The sequence below is a fragment of the Podarcis cretensis genome (genome assembly GCF_951804945.1).
Source record: "Podarcis cretensis genome assembly, chromosome: 9".
NCBI lineage: Eukaryota > Metazoa > Chordata > Lepidosauria > Squamata > Lacertidae > Podarcis > Podarcis cretensis.
The window spans coordinates 36,546,592-36,563,841 of NC_137178.1; the positions used below are offsets into that span (position 1 = coordinate 36,546,592).

The 17,250-nt window shown below is 42.3% G+C and overlaps 1 protein-coding gene and 1 long non-coding RNA gene across 5 annotated transcripts in view; one reads left to right on the plus strand and one right to left on the minus strand.

Annotated features, from left to right (window-relative positions):
- Positions 1–15,326, plus strand: part of LOC307223517 — a 40,908-nt gene extending 25,582 nt beyond the window's left edge. For both annotated transcript variants that reach the window (XR_013842116.1, XR_013842117.1), the window contains exons 2-5: positions 6,723–6,851; positions 7,669–7,750; positions 12,333–12,383; positions 15,190–15,326. This is a non-coding gene — a long non-coding RNA (uncharacterized lncRNA). The remainder of the gene's footprint in view (positions 1–6,722; positions 6,852–7,668; positions 7,751–12,332; positions 12,384–15,189) is intronic.
- The window catches only part of MAML3 (mastermind like transcriptional coactivator 3), a 271,946-nt gene continuing 267,110 nt past the window's right edge, over positions 12,415–17,250 (minus strand). For all 3 annotated transcript variants that reach the window (XM_079989475.1, XM_079989476.1, XM_079989477.1), the window contains one exon: positions 12,415–16,597. In XM_079989475.1, coding sequence (XP_079845601.1) covers positions 15,606–16,597 — 992 coding nt within the window. In that variant the 3' untranslated portion in view covers positions 12,415–15,605. The remainder of the gene's footprint in view (positions 16,598–17,250) is intronic.

Here is a 17,250-nt window from a genome sequence, read left to right on the forward strand (position 1 = left end):
TATTGTTATATCAGCATGGTTTTCATCATAATTCTATAACGCTGGAGGTCTTGGCAGTGATGTTTGGTCTTCTCTTGTGCCAGTCAGTTGTACTGACCAACAGTCTGATTTTATCAGGCAGCTTCCTATGTTCCTAGTTGTTCACCATGGAGAAGCAGAACCCATTGACTAGTGTATCTTGGCAGAGACAAGAAGGAACCTGAGTGTGTCATAACATCGTCCTTAAAATATTTGCATATTTAAATAGAGGAGATAAGTAGACTAGCTGACCCAGAAGTCGATGTTAAGCATCTCCCTCAGCAAAATATTTCTAAAACATGTGAGTACATAGAACATACAATGAGTAACCTTAAAAATGAAGGCACTCCACTCTTTCCTCCATCAGTTTTCTCCTTTCCCTTTGGACGTTTTCTTTATTCCAGCTGCTGCAACAAACTTACACAGATAACTCTTTCTGGAAGTTGTCCTACATTTGAGGGTCTTTGGAAGTAAGGTTCTTAAGGCAGACTACAGAAATTACCTTATCCAAAGCTCCACACTTCTTTTTTATGTTATAGAGGCAAACCCTTCCAGCTTTCTCAGAATAACACCCTCAAAAGCGATTACTTGATTCAACAGAGTTTATATTTAAATCTCTTTTGGCTGTACTTGCCCAGCCCAGCCATCTGTTCTCTTGTTGCAAGAGTTTAGCACCCTGCTGTGATTTGCCTCCTCAGTGAGGTCAGCAAAGAGTTACTATAGCTTGGCTGGGATGGAGGAGAAAGAAAGCATGCCAGTGGGCAGAGCCAAAAAACAATGAACGGTAGAGTAAGTGAATGCTATGAAATTCCTGATTTTAGCATATCCCTGAGCAAATTATTGTTGGCACCGAAAGGTGGCATCAGTAATACAGTGGAACCTCTACTTACAGCCATAATCTGTTCCTGAGGTCCGGTCATAACTAGAAACGTACATAAGTAGAGGCGCACTTTCCATAGAAAGTAATGGAAAAGTGAATTGATCTGTTCTAGACGATGAAAAACACCCCCTAAAACAGGAATTTAACACGGATTTTACTGTCTAACGAGACCATAGATCCATAAAATGAAGGCAATAATCAATGTACTGTACTATAAAATAAATAAGACAGTATTGTAGATGAAAAAATAAGCTTCCCCCCCCCTTACGTGCACTGAGGGTGGGTGGGCTTACCTGGCTACAAGCTGGGGATGTGGCAAGGGTCAGTGAAGAGCTGATTCACTTCGGCCAGGGTCACTTTTTTTCTTGCCAGCCAGGTTCTTCTCTGGATTTCCTCAGGTTAGTTCCTCGGCGGGGTTTGGGACTGCAGTGTGCCCTGGTGTGCCTCTTGCAGGCGGCACCTCTTCCACAGCTTTGAGGGTGGGATGGGGGCCCTCTCCCTGGCAGTGGAGGCCCCAGCGCTGCCCCTCAGCCAGCCGGCCGAGCTCTGGGATGCTGGCAAGGCCTCGGTTCGTATCTAGAGGGAAGTTCATAAGTTGAAGCAGCTACTGAAGGTCGTAACTGGAATCGTACATGAGTAGAGCCATACGTAAGTAGAGGTTCCACTGTACTCCATTCTTCTGAGAGGTCCAAGCATCTTTCCTTACAGTAGCATAGTTGTTTATTGCGTGGGACACAGGTGAGCAGCTGAGACTCCAGTCCTCTCTCTCTGGCCCTTGGGACTCTTCTCCAGGCTATGCTTCCTCCAGAAGCAATACCTCCTTTCCATAGGCCAAGCCCTTCACTGGCTGTGCTCCACTCCCTCCTCAAACACTTTCAACTGGCTTGAGTGTGTCCTTAAATTGTGATAACACCTCTTTCTTGCCTGGATGAGAGGCAGCAGGGTGTGTGAGAGTGTAAGTGTGACTGTAGAAACCTCTAATTTTTGCATGGTTGGAATGCAAACTGCTGGGTGAAAGGAAAAAGTCACCTCACCCGCTTTTTGTCTCTGGGCCTGCTCATCTCTTTCATGCAGATCCTGGAAAGCCACCCATGAGGGAATGTGGACCTCAGGCTGAAAAAGGTTCCACAGCCCTTGTGCAGGTTCTAGATGTCTTCCATCAGGACAGTGCTTTTGTTTTTGGGATATTGCATGGTCCTGCCACTAACTGCACATTTGTTGCTGGGAAAATGCCATTCCTATACCCACATGTGTTCTTTGTTATGTTTTTTTTTAAGGAGCACAGCCATGCAATGGGCTTGAGTTGCTGCTGGGGGAAATTCCACAGAACCAGAAACAATCTCTTTCAGTTACAACCATTCTGTAATGTAGTGTTTTTTTTTAAGTAGCATGATTAGCTTTCTCTTTACTCAAAATGACATCTGTGCAAAGAGGACAGCTTCCCTTTTAGTAGGAGAGCTAATTACTCTAATTATGCACATTTAAAGCACATGACTTCCCCAAAGAATCCTGGGAACTGTAGCATGTTAACGATGGTGGGAATTGTAGCTCAGTGAGGGGGAAACTACAGTTCCCAGCGTTCTTTGAGGGGACAGTCACGTGCCTTAAATGTGCATTGAATGTGCTTGAAATGGAGGGTATGGATCTCCCCAGTGTTGCAGAGCCTAGGAGCTGATATACTGTCGCTGAAAGTCTTACCTAGAGACAGCTTTGCCTATTAGGGCTCATATATATTTCATTGCATAGCTCTCATATTAGGTTTTGGGAGCACTTTAAGAATGTCTGATCATTTGTTCAACTTTTTCCTTAGGCACATTGTTAGGTTGGGAAGAAAATGTTTGTGTACAGATGTAGTATTTATTAGTTCAAAAACCAAAAGAGTGCTGGGAGAAAAATCAAATGGGTGATGGGAGAAGAGATAATAATATGAAAATCTGCCTCCTTGGAATGCACTGGCACTATTTAACAAAAGGGAGACTTTCCAAGAGCAGTTATAACTTCTCTGTCCGCTGTGCAAAAAGAATGTGGCTTATACATCTGGGTGAGGTGACTTTGTTTTTCAATAGTGGGACACTTTGGTTGTGTTACTGGAAACAGGCAGGTTGCTTTTATTGCTTAGTTTATGGAGGAGATCACAGCACATTCCCAAAACTGTGTGTTAAGATAGGTCTTATCCCAAGCATGCTTACTAGGGAGTAAACCGGATGGAAGTTTTCTCAGTACAACTGCTTACTTGAATGTCTAACCTGACCAAAGCTCACTAAACAAACGAGAAGAATCGTACCTGCACATTTTGCCCCATATTTCAGGTTATACAAAGGCTAGAAATGTACATCCAGGATAGCCTGGACGATTTTCATTTATTTTGGATTAATAAGTGCTCTATGCAGAAAAGGTCACAAAAAGAAGGTTCAACATCTTCGGGGGGGATAACTTGTTACACTTGATGGGTACCTGTGATAACTCTAAGGTTTCCTTGCAACTGCTGTTCAGCAGGTATACTGTAGCGGTTGGTATACTGAGCTGTGAACTGAGAAGTTCCTATTTTGATTATTGCCTTACTCCTCAATTCAGTTGGCAAGCCACTTTCCAATCCACAATATGATTGTACTGGCCCACCATAAAGGGAGGCTGTTAGCATTACTTGAAGTACGTCAAACACTCTAAAGTGCAGTATAAATGCTAAGCATCGCCACTATCAGCATCTAGTTACCTTGGGTTAATGGTCTGAGGAGAAATTTGATTCAGTGTACATTTAAAGGTGATTCTATCAAATTCTCAGTTTACAAAGCAATATGCAAACTGAAGCACAGCTATCATTTGAAATTTGCACCCATCTGAGTTTTGCAATGCAGTTCTCCAACCAAACAATGTTTACAAAAATGCATATGTTAAGGGGAAAGTGTGCATAAAAATGAAGATGTTAGTGCACATAACATTAAAAAATGCTCTTTAGTAGCCAAAATTGCATAGCAAAAATGTATATGCTAGTTTAAACTATGTACAAAATTTGCATACTAGGAGAAATTTACTTTGCTGCAGAATTTTCATGATGGTTTCATATATCACAGAGTGCTACAAAATGTGGAAGACTGAATTTAAGATTGAAAAATGAGAAATTGAGAGAACCGAAATTGACAGATACTTCCATCATTCTCTTGGGTCTGCTGCTGGCCCCAATGTGGTGAAACACTCTTGTCACAAGAGTCTAGGGCCCTGCAGGATTTGACATCTTTCTGCAGGGCCTGCAAGATGGAGCTGTTCTGCCTGGCCTTCGGCTTAGACTCATCTGAAGAAGTATGCATGCACACGAAAGCTCTTACCAGTAAAAAACTTAGTTGGTCTCTATATGGGATTTGGTATATAAATTTTCCCTTGGCTTTTTTGCTGGCCCATGTAGGACCAGCATGGATAGCTGGCTCAGGTGAATATCTGATGTTTCCTCCCTGGTCTTGATTTATGGGCTACTACTAAAATGAGGCTGCATTTTAAGCTGTATTTTAAGCCATATTTTAATTAACTTTGTTTGTTGTTGTTGGTTTTCTCCCCCCCATTACGTTTTATTGTAATTCATATTTGGTGTTAGCCGTGCTGAGCCTGGCCCAGGCCAGGGAGGGTGGGGTATAAATATTTATTTATTTATTTATTTATTTGCCAACAGTGTCGTGAGTGACCCTATGTTGGGGGTAATTTAAATGGCAGACTTACAGCTGCCTATTCCAGAGTAGTAGTGCTGCCACTACTACTAGCAGGTAATTTGCTAGACAGCCACTTCCAGGGTGCATGGGAGACTCCGAGGTGGTTCTGATTCTAAGTACTTTTAACATACTACCAGCTGCCTGGAAATGTCCAAAACTTCCCAAGCACTATCCAGAAAATAGCTCTGTCATTAGAGCATGAGACTCTTGATCTCAGGGTCGTGGGTTTGAGCCCCACCTTGGGCAAAAAGATTCCTGAATAGCAGGACTACATGGCCCTTGGGCTCCCTTCCAACTCTTCAATTCTATGATTCCATTTTGTACTTCATTCTTGAAGGTATCATGCATACTGATGGGGCTGGCTATCATTTATCTAATAGTAAAGAAAATGTTTCATGTTCAGCTTGATTTCATTAACTTAGCTGTTGGTCTGGTCTCTGTCAATTTTAAGCAAACTTTGTTCAAGCAATTTAAATGAAATAATTGAAAATCAATCTCACATAGAGATGTGCCATTGTGTGAATCTGGATTCCTCTGGTTGTTTCGCCATGTTTGTTTTAATAATACAACATCTTTTGGGCAAACACCTTAAATAATTGTGTGGGGGTTTTCTTTAGGCAAATCAGGAAAACCCTGTCTTCCTCAAACTTTCTGTACTATACTAAACTTGTCAGAACAGTATTTGAAGCCTCCATCGCTGGTTCAGCTGGTTCCAATGACTTTATTGTGGCACATTCAGTTGGAGGATCATAGGCTTTTAAATGTGTTTGAGACTACTCATGGCCCATGATCTGCTTATTTGGCTGCTCCCACAAGACACATAGCTACAAAGCACCTATAATATCCTTCCCCACTCAGCATATGTGCTGGGAATGAGCAGTTGGGCAATGTGACCTCTGGAACACCTAGCAATAGACACTATAGTAGGACGGTGCAGCAAGACAAGCTGCTAGCCTACCAGAACCATCTGCGTGCATTACAAGAAGGGATTAAACCAAGCAGAAAAAGCTGGGAGAAGAAAGAAACGAATCACAGCAGTAGGTGGATTTTCAGCAAGTGAGCTCAGCTAAGGAAATGGGCTTTTAAAAAATACATTCTGAACAAAAGCCCCAGGGGAGCTGGAAGGACCAGTGAATGACCATGGACCATCTCTTCCCCACCCCCCAGATGCCATGACCATTGATGGCTGTCATCAGGTAGAAACTGTTGGTTTGCAGCAGTGAGTAGGCATTTAATATGTCCCCTGATTTCTGGTGTTTCCCCTCCTAAAACTGTCCATTTACAAGGGTGTAGAGTCATTGCCCCATCTGTGTTTTCTTCTGTTGCATGTTAACACCTTACCATGTGGCGACAGCTGCCATGTGGAGCAATGAGAAGTGGCATTTGCATCGGAGCTGTAATATTTCCACCAGCCCAAAGAATTATTATTCATTCAGTTTAGACTTGTCAGGCAGTAGAGGCGGGAGTGTACATTTTAGGGTGCTGCCATGGAACTGAGGAGATGACATGATAGCTCAATTGAACAATAGTAGCTTGCCTGTAGAAGGCTGCTGGGATCCTAAAGAGCTGCTCTCAGATTAATGGCAGTGGGTAGATGGACCAATGCCTGACTCTATATAAGGCAACTTCCTGCAGCCAGGGGCGAATTCCTTTTGCCTATTGGTTCATAGCTGTCATCAAACCTTTCCTCATGTGAAGGCCTATTGAGGGTGAAAGTCTCCACCTGCTTGTTTGTAACTAATTATCAGTATCCAGAACCGGTACACCAAACTTTGGGACCTTTCAAAGTCCACTGCTTTTCTCAGTGCAGAACTTTAATTTTCTTTTAGCACAGAGGGCATGTGAACCTGGTCATCCCCTGGCCTTCACTTTATTTATAGCTCCCTCACAGGAAGGCTAAGAATGAAGTACATGACCAGGCCACCAACTGTCTGTGGGTCTCCAGAACGTCCACTAAGGTCATTAAAATGCAAAACATAACTCAGGCTGCTTCTCTGTAACTTCCATGCTTGCAAATAAAGCTATTATTATAGCCAGAATTTGTTCAGTCACTTTTTACAGGGCATCTTCATGATGTCAGGAGTAATACATCTTTACCCATTCTCCCATTTCTGCTTGTTTTTCAGAGATCAGGTTTTAAAACAAAACACAGTGGAACAACGGCACAATATTTCCATGTGTGAATGACCCATCACAAAGCTGTGAGCCTGACCATAGGCAGAAGCCATCTTCTGGAGGTGCTCTCACTTTCAAAGGTTAGTCTGATGCAAATGGTGAGAGGGCATTTTTGGTTGTGGCCCCCTGTCTATAGAACATCTTCCCCAGAAAAGTACAGCTGGTGCTCATGGCTGTGTATTTGAAGAGCCAGGCAAAAAGACTTTATTTGCTCAGTCCTATCCAATATCTCTTGAATTAGTTTGTAATGTTCTGTTGTGTTCTGCTGTTTTAATCATATTTACTGAATGGGTGCAGTGGTTTTAGTGTTTTATTTTGGTTGCCTTCATTATTGTGAACAGCCCTGGTAAAAGTGAAGGAAGGGCAGATTATAAATTTCTGAAAGAATAAATATGTGCCCAGCTTGCTTTCCTTAATACTTCTCCTGTAGACAAAACTAATCAGCATTTTACCTTGTCTTCCAAATGGCTTTGTGCATAGCTGGGTTTTTCCAACCAAAGTAGTCATAACATTTTTTTTTTAAATCTTCTTTTAAATAGCTGTCTCTGTATTTTTTTATTTAAATAGGCCCATGGAGAACAATTTTAATTTTGTTCAGTATATATTCCTTGGCTACTTTCTGTTATATGTTTTAACCTGAACTGTTTCAAAGATTGTTTTTGGATTGCTGTAAAGATAAGTTCTTATTGTTTGTTGCTGTAAGTTGTCTACTGGATCTATCGGCAGCAAAAGTGGGTGAAAACAACTGAATGAAAATAATGAATTGATCTGTTTAAGGTAAATGACAAAGAACACACACAACTAAGTTTAAATAAATAGATTGCGGATGACTTCCTTTCCCCCTTTTTCTTTTAATGGCTTTACTTATTCTTTCCCTCATCTAAACTGTTTTCTCAGAAATAGCTGCAAATCTGGGTCTCCTGTATATGTTTTAATGTCATAAATACCTCTCTGAATATCCAGAATCCATGAAGGAAAGGTAAAGAATAACACAAGCTCATATTGAAGACTCCAGACTAATGTTTGAAAGATTTGCATTGAATGGGCTGATCCAGTGCGTTTTTTCTGGGGGAACACAGGGGTATGCATACCCCTAAACATTTTGTGAATCTAAGTTTGACTTCATTGAGGGCCAGTATTTCAATATGAGTAGGAAAATGAGAGTATCCCTAAACACTCTTTTAGAAAAAAGGCACTGAGCTGATCATGAAAAGTGTTGAGATCAAAAGATGTGAAGGGATATTATAATGCCTTTTGGAGACTATTAACTTTTTCAATAGAAGCCTAATGAGAGAGAGAGAGAGAGAGATGAACTAAGGCAGGTAGCCGTGTTGGTCTGACTCAGTCAAAATAAATTAAAAATTAAAAATTGTCCAGTAGCACCTTACAGACCAACTAAGTTTGTTCTGGGTATGAGCTTTGTGTGCATTCACACTTCTTCAGATACACTGAAACAGACGTCACCAGACCCTTATATATAGTGGGAGGGTGGGGTGGGGTTTTTCTCAGAAGGGTAGTAGGAGATAGGTGATTGACTCAATGGGTATGGTAAACCTGTTGAAGACTGTTAATGACTGCAATTAGTCCTACAGGAAAAATCAAGGGATAGTATGCAGATGACCAAAATGGCAACAGTCGTTCAGCAGTAGAGCAGACTGCCTTGGCAGGTGGGTGGTAGACAGCCATCTACCAGTCAGGGATGATATAGCTGCATTGTGCGTTGTACAGGGGGTTGGACTATATACCGGTAACTTGTAAGATCCCTCACAATTCATGGTTTCAGTATTATTGCCACTGAATCTTTCTCTCTAGTGCAGGCATAGGCAAACTTGGCCCTCCAGATGTTTTGGGACTACAACTCCCATCATCCCTAGCTAACAGGACCAGTGGCCAGGGATGATGGTAGCTGTAGCCCCAAAACATCTGGAGCAGTGGTTATCAACCTGTGGGTCCCCAGATGTTGTTGGACTACAACTACCATCATCCCTGAGCTCTGGCCTTGCTAGCTAGGGGTGATGGGAGTTGTAGTTCAACAGCATCTGGGGACCCACAGGTTGAGAAAGGCTGATCTGGAGGACTGAGTTTGCCTATGCCTGCTCTAGTGTGTTGTACTCAGTTGGGTGAGGCCTCCTGCTTCTCCTGGTGGTCTCCTAGGCTGAGTGCTAATCTATCTGGTTAAAGCTCTAGAATTGGCGTTTGCCGGAAGGCAGAACTGGCAACGTAAGGTTAGACTCATTACAAAATAGCTTTTTACATCAGTCATGTGCAACCTGTACTCCAGAGAACTCTGAAGTTCCTCAGGAGCTGATCAGGAGTCCCTCAGCAAGATACAGTGGTGCCTCGCAAGACGAAATTAATCCGTTCCGTGAGGCTCTTTGTATAGCGGTTTTTTCGTCTTGCAAAGCAAGCCCATTGACAGCTTAGCGGATTAGCGCTATTAGCGGTTTAGCGGCTTTTAGCGGATCAGCTGATAAGCGGCTTAGGGCTTAGGAAAAGGGGGGAAAAAGGGAAAAAATCCCGCAGGAACTCGCAAGACATTTTCGTCTTGCGAAGCAAGCCCATAGGGAAATTCGTTTTGCGAAGCGACTCCAAAATGGAAAACCCTTTCGTCTAGCGGGTTTTCCGTCTTGCGAGGCGTTCGTCTTGCGGGGCACCACTGTATTAATTAATGGTAGGCAATGTCTTTCTGAAAGTCAGCTTGCCAACATATGCAAGAAGGGAAATCTAACACTATCAGATGAAAGGAAAACTATTTATGAAACACAATTCTCAAGTGACTTTTTTCTGTAGTTGCCATATTTATTTTGCCTGCTTGTGAGACATGCAATCCTTTTCTCCCCCTTTCATGACTAACTTTTAGGTCAATTGTTTTTTTATTTGAATTGGATCGTTTTTATATTCTTGATAGGTGCTGCTTGGATTGCAAATTGTTGGTTAGTCAAAACAAACTTTGTAAACTGATCTAAAGATTATTCCTATGTGTAAATAAATTATTTGCGTCTCTTGGGCATCAGATCAATGAGCTATGTGGATCAAATTACAAGCAGGCAAATTTCTTCACTAGCTTTCCCTTGCAATGCAAAATGTACAACATTCCTGAGGTTTTTTGTCTTGTTTTTTTAAAAAACGTTCATCCATGCAGCAAGAGGCTATTTGAAATGCATATATGTTTTAAGATAGCATAAATACATTTCACTGGCTTCTGAAATGTATATGGTACAGAATAATAAATAAATAAATAAATAAATAATCCAGAAACCAAGGAGACAAAATATAGAATATTTTGATTACTTTATGCTACATGTACAAGGCATTTGCATTGACTAATATCTTCCAATTTGGCTAATATTTCTGGATTAGTGATCATTCTTTTGAATGTTCAGTGGCGTTTAAAGCACTGGATCCCTGGGTTATTTGAAATCTCAGGAAGAAAATTTAGGGAGTAAGGCAGTGACCATACTTTTCTTGACAGTGAGTCATAGAATTGTAGTGTTGGAAGGGAACTCCAAGGGCCATCTAGTCCAACCCCCCGCTATGCAGGAATCACAGATAAAGAATCACACACAGCCAGCCAGCCAGCCATACGTCAACTTCTTGGTTATTGTGTGGAAAATTTCATAAATGTACCTCTTCAAAAGTTTCTCCAAATGTCAATTAGTTTATAATTAGCTGAAAATGTCAAAATGCTTTATGTAATAATGGGCAATTCTCATTGCTTTGAACTGAGCAGACACTAGATATTCCACTCAAGCTTTTTGGGCTACATTTATGAAACTCCCCCATTTAAATGTCATTTCCCTTCAACGTTAAGCTGATTATCAGCTGGTCAAACAGCACCAGCCATGTAGTTGCTTGGAATGAGAGAACTAATATCTTTGTTAGAAAAAAATGGGAAGGAGAACAAAAGCAGGCCTGTGAAGTTAATCACATGTCAATAAATGTTCAATACAAAAATCGAGGCCTGATTTTGTGAACTATTGAGCAGTCTGAACTCCCATTGAACTTGCAGACTGTAAAAATCCATCAAGCTAGATTAATAAAATGAAACTATCTATACCACACACCGTTGGCTAATTTTGCTGTTGCACTGCTGTCTGCTTTAAGATTTGTGGTTTTTAAATATATATATAGCAAGTTCTGCAAATATTTTTATGTCTCAGTCAGATCAGCCTTTCCTAGAGATTTCTGTGTGAAATAAAACTGTGTAAGGAAGAAGCAGAAATAGTGATAACACTGTACTTCTGCGCTTTCAAGTAAAAGTATGGAGCACTTCAGCAGTTGTTGGACTACAAATCCCATAATCCTTTACCATTAGCCATGCTGTCTGGGGCTCATGGGAATTGTAGTGCAACAACAGCTGGAGGGCACTATGCTGGCTATCTCTGACGGAAGACTTGATTTATTATAGGAAGACACTTGTTATGAACTCCTTACATTGTGAAGTAACTGTCACTGCTGTTAATATTTGAGCAAGCTTACTTATGTTATTAGGGGTGTGGGTGGTGCTGTGGGTTAAACCACAGAGCCTAGGACTTGCCGATCAGAAGGTTGGCGGTTCGAATCCCCGTGACGGGGTGAGCTCCCGTTGCTCAGTCCCTGCTCCTGCCAACCTAGCAGCTCGAAAGTGCAAGTAGATAAATAGGTTCCGCTCCGGCGGGAAGGTAAACAGTGTTTCCGTGTGCTGCTCTGGCTCGCCAGAAGCGGCTTAGTCATGCTGGCTCCCTCGGCCAATAAAGTGAGATGAGCGCTGCAACCCCAGAGTCGGTCACGACTGGACCTAATGGTCAGGGGTCCCTTTACTTTTACCTTATGTTATTGACTTCTTACCACATCAGGTTAAATGCTTCAAAAATGGAAGCCAAGCTGTGAGTTTGTACGAGGCTATGATCAAAAGTGATTCTATGGAACATATTCAAATACATTCCCATCTAGGGACTGCACCTTCTTTCCCCTTCTTAGCCGGCATGGGATGAAGTCTTGTTTGAAAGCTCCACCACATCTCTCTCTCTCTTCATGGGAAGCAGCCCTCTACGGAGTCAGACCATTGGTTCAGCTAGTAGTTCTCCAGGGCTTCAGACAGCACTCTCTTCCAGTTCCACCTGGAGATGCTGGGGATTGAAACTATGACCTTCTGCATACAAACCACAACCTCTGCCAATCAGGTGCTTCCCTAAGGTGTAAAGCTTATGCAAGGAAGCAGCTCTGGGAAAAGAACAGGGACAAACCAGTTGCAATAAAAAGCAATGCTGTTGCTGCATGGCATCAGCCTGATCGGTCACCCCATATAAATTGGGGTGCCTATAAACAAGCAATTACCTGTGTGTGTTTTGAGAAGGGTACAGGCTCAGTGAAGGATAGTACCATGGGCCTTCTCTTTAAGTCTGAATTGGGTCTTACAGAGTGTGTGTGTTTTGCAAGCAAAAGATCCTAGCTTCATTCCCTGGTTTTACCAGGCAGGAAAGACTCATGCAACTGTCAGCATAAACAACAGCATGCTAGATGGACAGATGATCTGCATTGGTATAAAGCCGTTTCTTGTTTATTCTATGTTTTTTGTACAGGAACAACGTCACCACCTTTTTGCGTCCCTCAAACTGAGTCAACCAAATCAGGTAAGAGAGAAACTCCTAAAAATTAAACTGATTCAGATAACAATCTTTTATTATTATTTTCTTTAAAATTGGTATGTTATTAGTTCCTTTCTACATTTTTTCCAGAGCTCTGTACAGTTCTTAAAAGGAAATAAGCAATGTTCAATGTACAAAGTAAAAAACAGTAAACTAGAAAAATCTGGATAAAATGGAGCAAGTTGCTGGCAAGGATACAGTACAAATTAGTAATTAGACATCTGAAGTGCAATACCACTGCAGTGAGGATGAGTTAAAGAATGAAATAAAAATACTCTATTTTAAACAAACATTATATATATATTTATATTTATATAGTATTTATTTATATGTATATATTTTACAGATTAGACCCAGTGATATCTGCAGGATTGTAAAAACATATTTACAAATAATTCTTTTTTTAACATTTCATATACATCAGCACCATAGTAAAAAAAACAAAACAAAACCCAAGATATTAAAGTTTGACTTTTTATTACTTGGTCCCAGTTCAAAATATTTGGAGAAAGCTTTTCAAAGATAATGGATTTTGAGGCCTCATCAAACACTAGTTCCTGTACTTTTCTGATTAAGATGAATGTTAAATTTCATTACTCATTAGATTTTGTGCGGTTCAAAACTCCAACTTCTTAGTCTTCTTGTTGTCACCCTTTCCAGCAAAGAGTGACACTGCCCCAGAGGAGTGATGAAGACAGATACTTGGTTCCTATCTTATGCTTTTGCATGCCTATTCAGGTTTAAAAGGAGGTGGTTGTATCTCTCACCTCTTCAGCTGATTTCTGTAACCCACAGAAAACCGTTTTCTTGGTCTTCCAGTCCTCAGCACTAGCTGATATAATGATACCTAATTATGCTCAGAGTATTTGTGGACTAAAATCTTCTTGGAATCCTCAGGCCACAATTCTCCACTGGTGCTAAGATGAATCCTGACTTGGCACATTGTGCACTGAGAACATGGCAAACCACTTCTCTGTTAGCAAGCTTTGCCACATGCCAAGTCCACTGATGTGCAAGCTCATTGGTCAACCTTCATGTTAGCACAAGCAGGAAGTTGCATGAAGTGGTTCTTTTAGCTCACGACATCCAACTTTCAAAGGTGTCAACAATATGTCTCCCACTAATTCCCATGAGTTAGATGATGAGACAGTATGTGGGAGTTTCAAAATCATGTCACAAACCAGATAAAATAAATGAGGGCCTAAGTACACCTTATATGTAAATATGTGTAATTGAATCGTGATTCTCCCCCTTCCCCATTTTCCAGGAAAGTTAGCTTCTGGAGGTGGTGGTTTTAAGTGAAGTGTGGGTTGTGATTGAACCCTTCTCTGCTTGCTTCTTCTCCACTTTAAAACCATCCCTCCGAGCTGCTTCTGTCCTACGGCGTTCCAAATGTATGTTTGCTCTTGCTCTTGCTCCTACTCTTCACCCCATCCCACCCTCTATTTTAAATAATAATAATAATTTATTACATATACCCCACCCATCTGGCCGGGCCTCCCCAGCCACTCTGGGCGGCTCCCAACAGAATATTAAAAACATGGTAACACATTGAAAACTTCCCTAAACAGGGCTGCCTTCAGGTGTCTTCTAAAAGTCAGATAGTTGTTTATTTCCTTGACATCTGATGGGAGGCCATCTGATGGGAGGCCATTCCACTACCAAAACTGGAGTATGCTAAAGAACATGGGGCAAACGGTGGCTGAGGAAAGGGTCAAGTATTCCATCTCTCTGCTGTTTCTCCACTAAAAAAAAATGCTCCCTCTGAATTTGGATTTCCCAGGGATAGGGGAAATACGGAATGCACCACTGGAGTTTGGTTACACATTTGCATGTAATGTATAATCAGGCCCGAAAAAGTGACGTGTATTTAATACCAAGCCTGTATCTAAAACACAGGCAAATGGTATCATATTCAACTCCCACCAACATAAATGACTCCACTTTTTTGCAGGTCAGTTCCAGCCACACAAAACTGTGGCTTAGACAGTTCCATTTGAAGAGTGATCTTTGCAATGTTGTAACTTTATGTACAACTACTTCCAGCAATTACCTGAATGGAAGACCCTTCCTTTCTTATTCTGTCACCAACTAGTTTAGGCATCATAAAGAGCTTGGTGTTATCATGTTCATAGTAGGAAGGTTGACAAAGAGGACCAGCCGTTAGAGAACGTTAAGCATAAACTTGCTTCCAACCTGTCAAAAGACATGTTGACATTGCTCCTAAATAATTTCTATGTAAGACCACCAAGAGAATTACTAGCCCCTCTCCCTTAACTCCCAAAGACATCTGCCTGTGCAACCCAACCCCTCACAGGTAACACCTATTCATCTTGAATTTTCAGGAAAAGAACAAGCTGGACACCACTGTTTGCAAGTTCTTAATACATATAACCTCTCCCTTTTTAATGCCTGCTTTCTTTTGCGTCTGTGTCTTTGGTAGCTGCTATCTCAGTGAGCAATATAAGTACTGCAGCCTTCGTGTGTCCTACAGCTCTGTATTTCCCCCCATCCTTAAAAAGTGACTAAAGAGTCACTTGGTTATAGAGGAAACAGGAAACACAGGAATGGCAAACTATGTAGATGGGGACTTTCTCTGCACCCAAAGGAGACTTGATAGCACATTGAATGGACCCTTTCATCTGCGGCCATGTCTAGTCATAACCATAACCAAGCAGCCTCTGCTTGACTCCTGATCAAATCAGACACATAACTACATGAAGAAACTTGTCATTTGCTTAAACCCAGAGTTTAGCACCTGTACTGATCCCGGCCTCTCTTTCTCTTTCAGGTGCCGCTTCCTTTGTCTCGGCGCCTGTCTCTGCAATGTCCTGACACTGCAGCAGTTCCAGTAGAACCGTGGTGGAAAGTTTATTGTTATGGGGCAGCCAGTGCTTGGCATGTGGAGACTACCAATCTTCTTCCATAGCCCATGGGCATCAAGTAGCAATTTTTGGAGCCCCCTACCTCTCTCTTTGTCTTATTCCCACCTGCAGCAGGTGGACTATGGGGTGGAGACTGCTGTGAGGACACCAGCAAGGCCTTCTGTTCAATGCTTTACATTCCATCCATGCCTTCCACAATCAGCCATAGATCAGCTTGCTTTGCACAGCTTTAAAAACAAAACAAAGAAACAAGGATGGGCAACATCCTGCTTTCCTTTTTTCTGACCCCACAAAGGTTTGTAACTATACATATCCCCATGTGCTACGGATTTCCAAACAGCTCATCAAGTTCTTGCATCCACTCATCTCCTGGCCCACCTTTAATGATGGAATCTACAAGGTCTGTGCTGTCTGCTATACTTGGAAAGGAACCACCAGCTCCTTCATTGCTGTAACTATAAGATATGTCCTGAGTGGGATTCCTCTCATAGATCTGACCTTGGCTGCTCTGAGCAAAGCTACCCCCTGGTATCTGTTGTGCAGGGGACTGGTTAAAACCAGCCATGGTGGGAACTGCTTGGCTTATTGTAGGCATAACCATTGGTCTAGCTTGGTTGTTGGTTCCTTGTTGTCCAGGGAGTGGTTGCAACATTTGCCTTCCCATCGCTGGATTCAGGGTCCGTACTGTTCCACTTGTGTCCATGACAGACTGACTAATGCCTTGTGGGAAGTGTTGCTTAGGCAACCTTGGCTGAGCAGATTGCATCGGGTAAGCTGCACCATTATTGAAAGGTCCAATTTCACCACTAGTCCTTCCAGGGATACCTTGCAAGCCTCGTGCCTGCCAGTTCTGTGCTCCTTGTGGGACAGGCCCCATCATGTTTTGAAGTCTGGGAGCTTGTGGTCTGGGTAGAACCTGGCCCACAGGTCCTTTCATCTGCTGGTGTTGTTGAGATATGGCAGAGTTCACCAACATGTTTGGACCAAAGCTACCGACCATGCCAACCCCTTGTGTCGAGGTGGGCTGCCTCGGCCCCTGGCTTGGGTTGTGTGCCAGGCTCATGCTACTTTGGTTTGGGTGCTGCAACATTTGGCTCATTCCTGTGTTCATATTGTACATTCCTGGCTGGCCGGCTGCTGGGCTGCTGTAGGGAGCCATCCCCATCTCGGATTGGCCAGCTGCAGCAGACATTGCGCCAGTGTTTTGTGAGGCTCCCATGGTCATCATGCTGGTGTTCTGGGACATCATTCGGGAAGTCCTCATGCTCTGAAGTGCTGCCTGGTTTCTCACTGCCGCTATATCCTGTGGGGAACCTGAAGCAGAAGAAGGAAAAATATTAAAAAGTGAGCTTTGGCAATAATATTTTATTGGACGTTTGGGCGCAAAGGGATCTGGGCCCCTAGGAGGTGGCTCCTATGCTAGGCACTGGGGAACAAAGCAGGAGATGGCTATTGTGCTCATATGCTTCCTGTGAGCTTCCCATAAGCCTTTGGTTGACTGCTGTGGAAATCAGGATGCTGGACTAGGAAGGCCTTTTGGTCTGATCCAGGAAGGCTCTTCTTGAGTTGTCTTGCAATGCTAGTATTATCTCCAGATATGGGTCTGATTGCAGTTAGCACCCAACCTGGCAGTGAAACTTCAATGCCCTACACAGTTACCAAGGAGTAATTCCCACTGAAGCCAATGGGAAGTACATCTGAGTAGACATGTAAAGGATTGTGCTGTCAATGGTAGTGCAAAGAGGTGTCAGTGAGGTCCATAATAATGCAAGCATTAGTTAGAAATCTATTTAGCCATTTAGAATTGCAAACAAACAAACAAACAATAGCCTGACCATTAGTTATCTGAGCCACTCTTTCAAATATTTCCATTATCTTTCAAAACTAAAGCCATGAAAATAGAAATGTCAGGCGCAGAGAGGCTAATCAATTTTTTTATAGCTTAGGAGGCATAAGTGAATGGATTT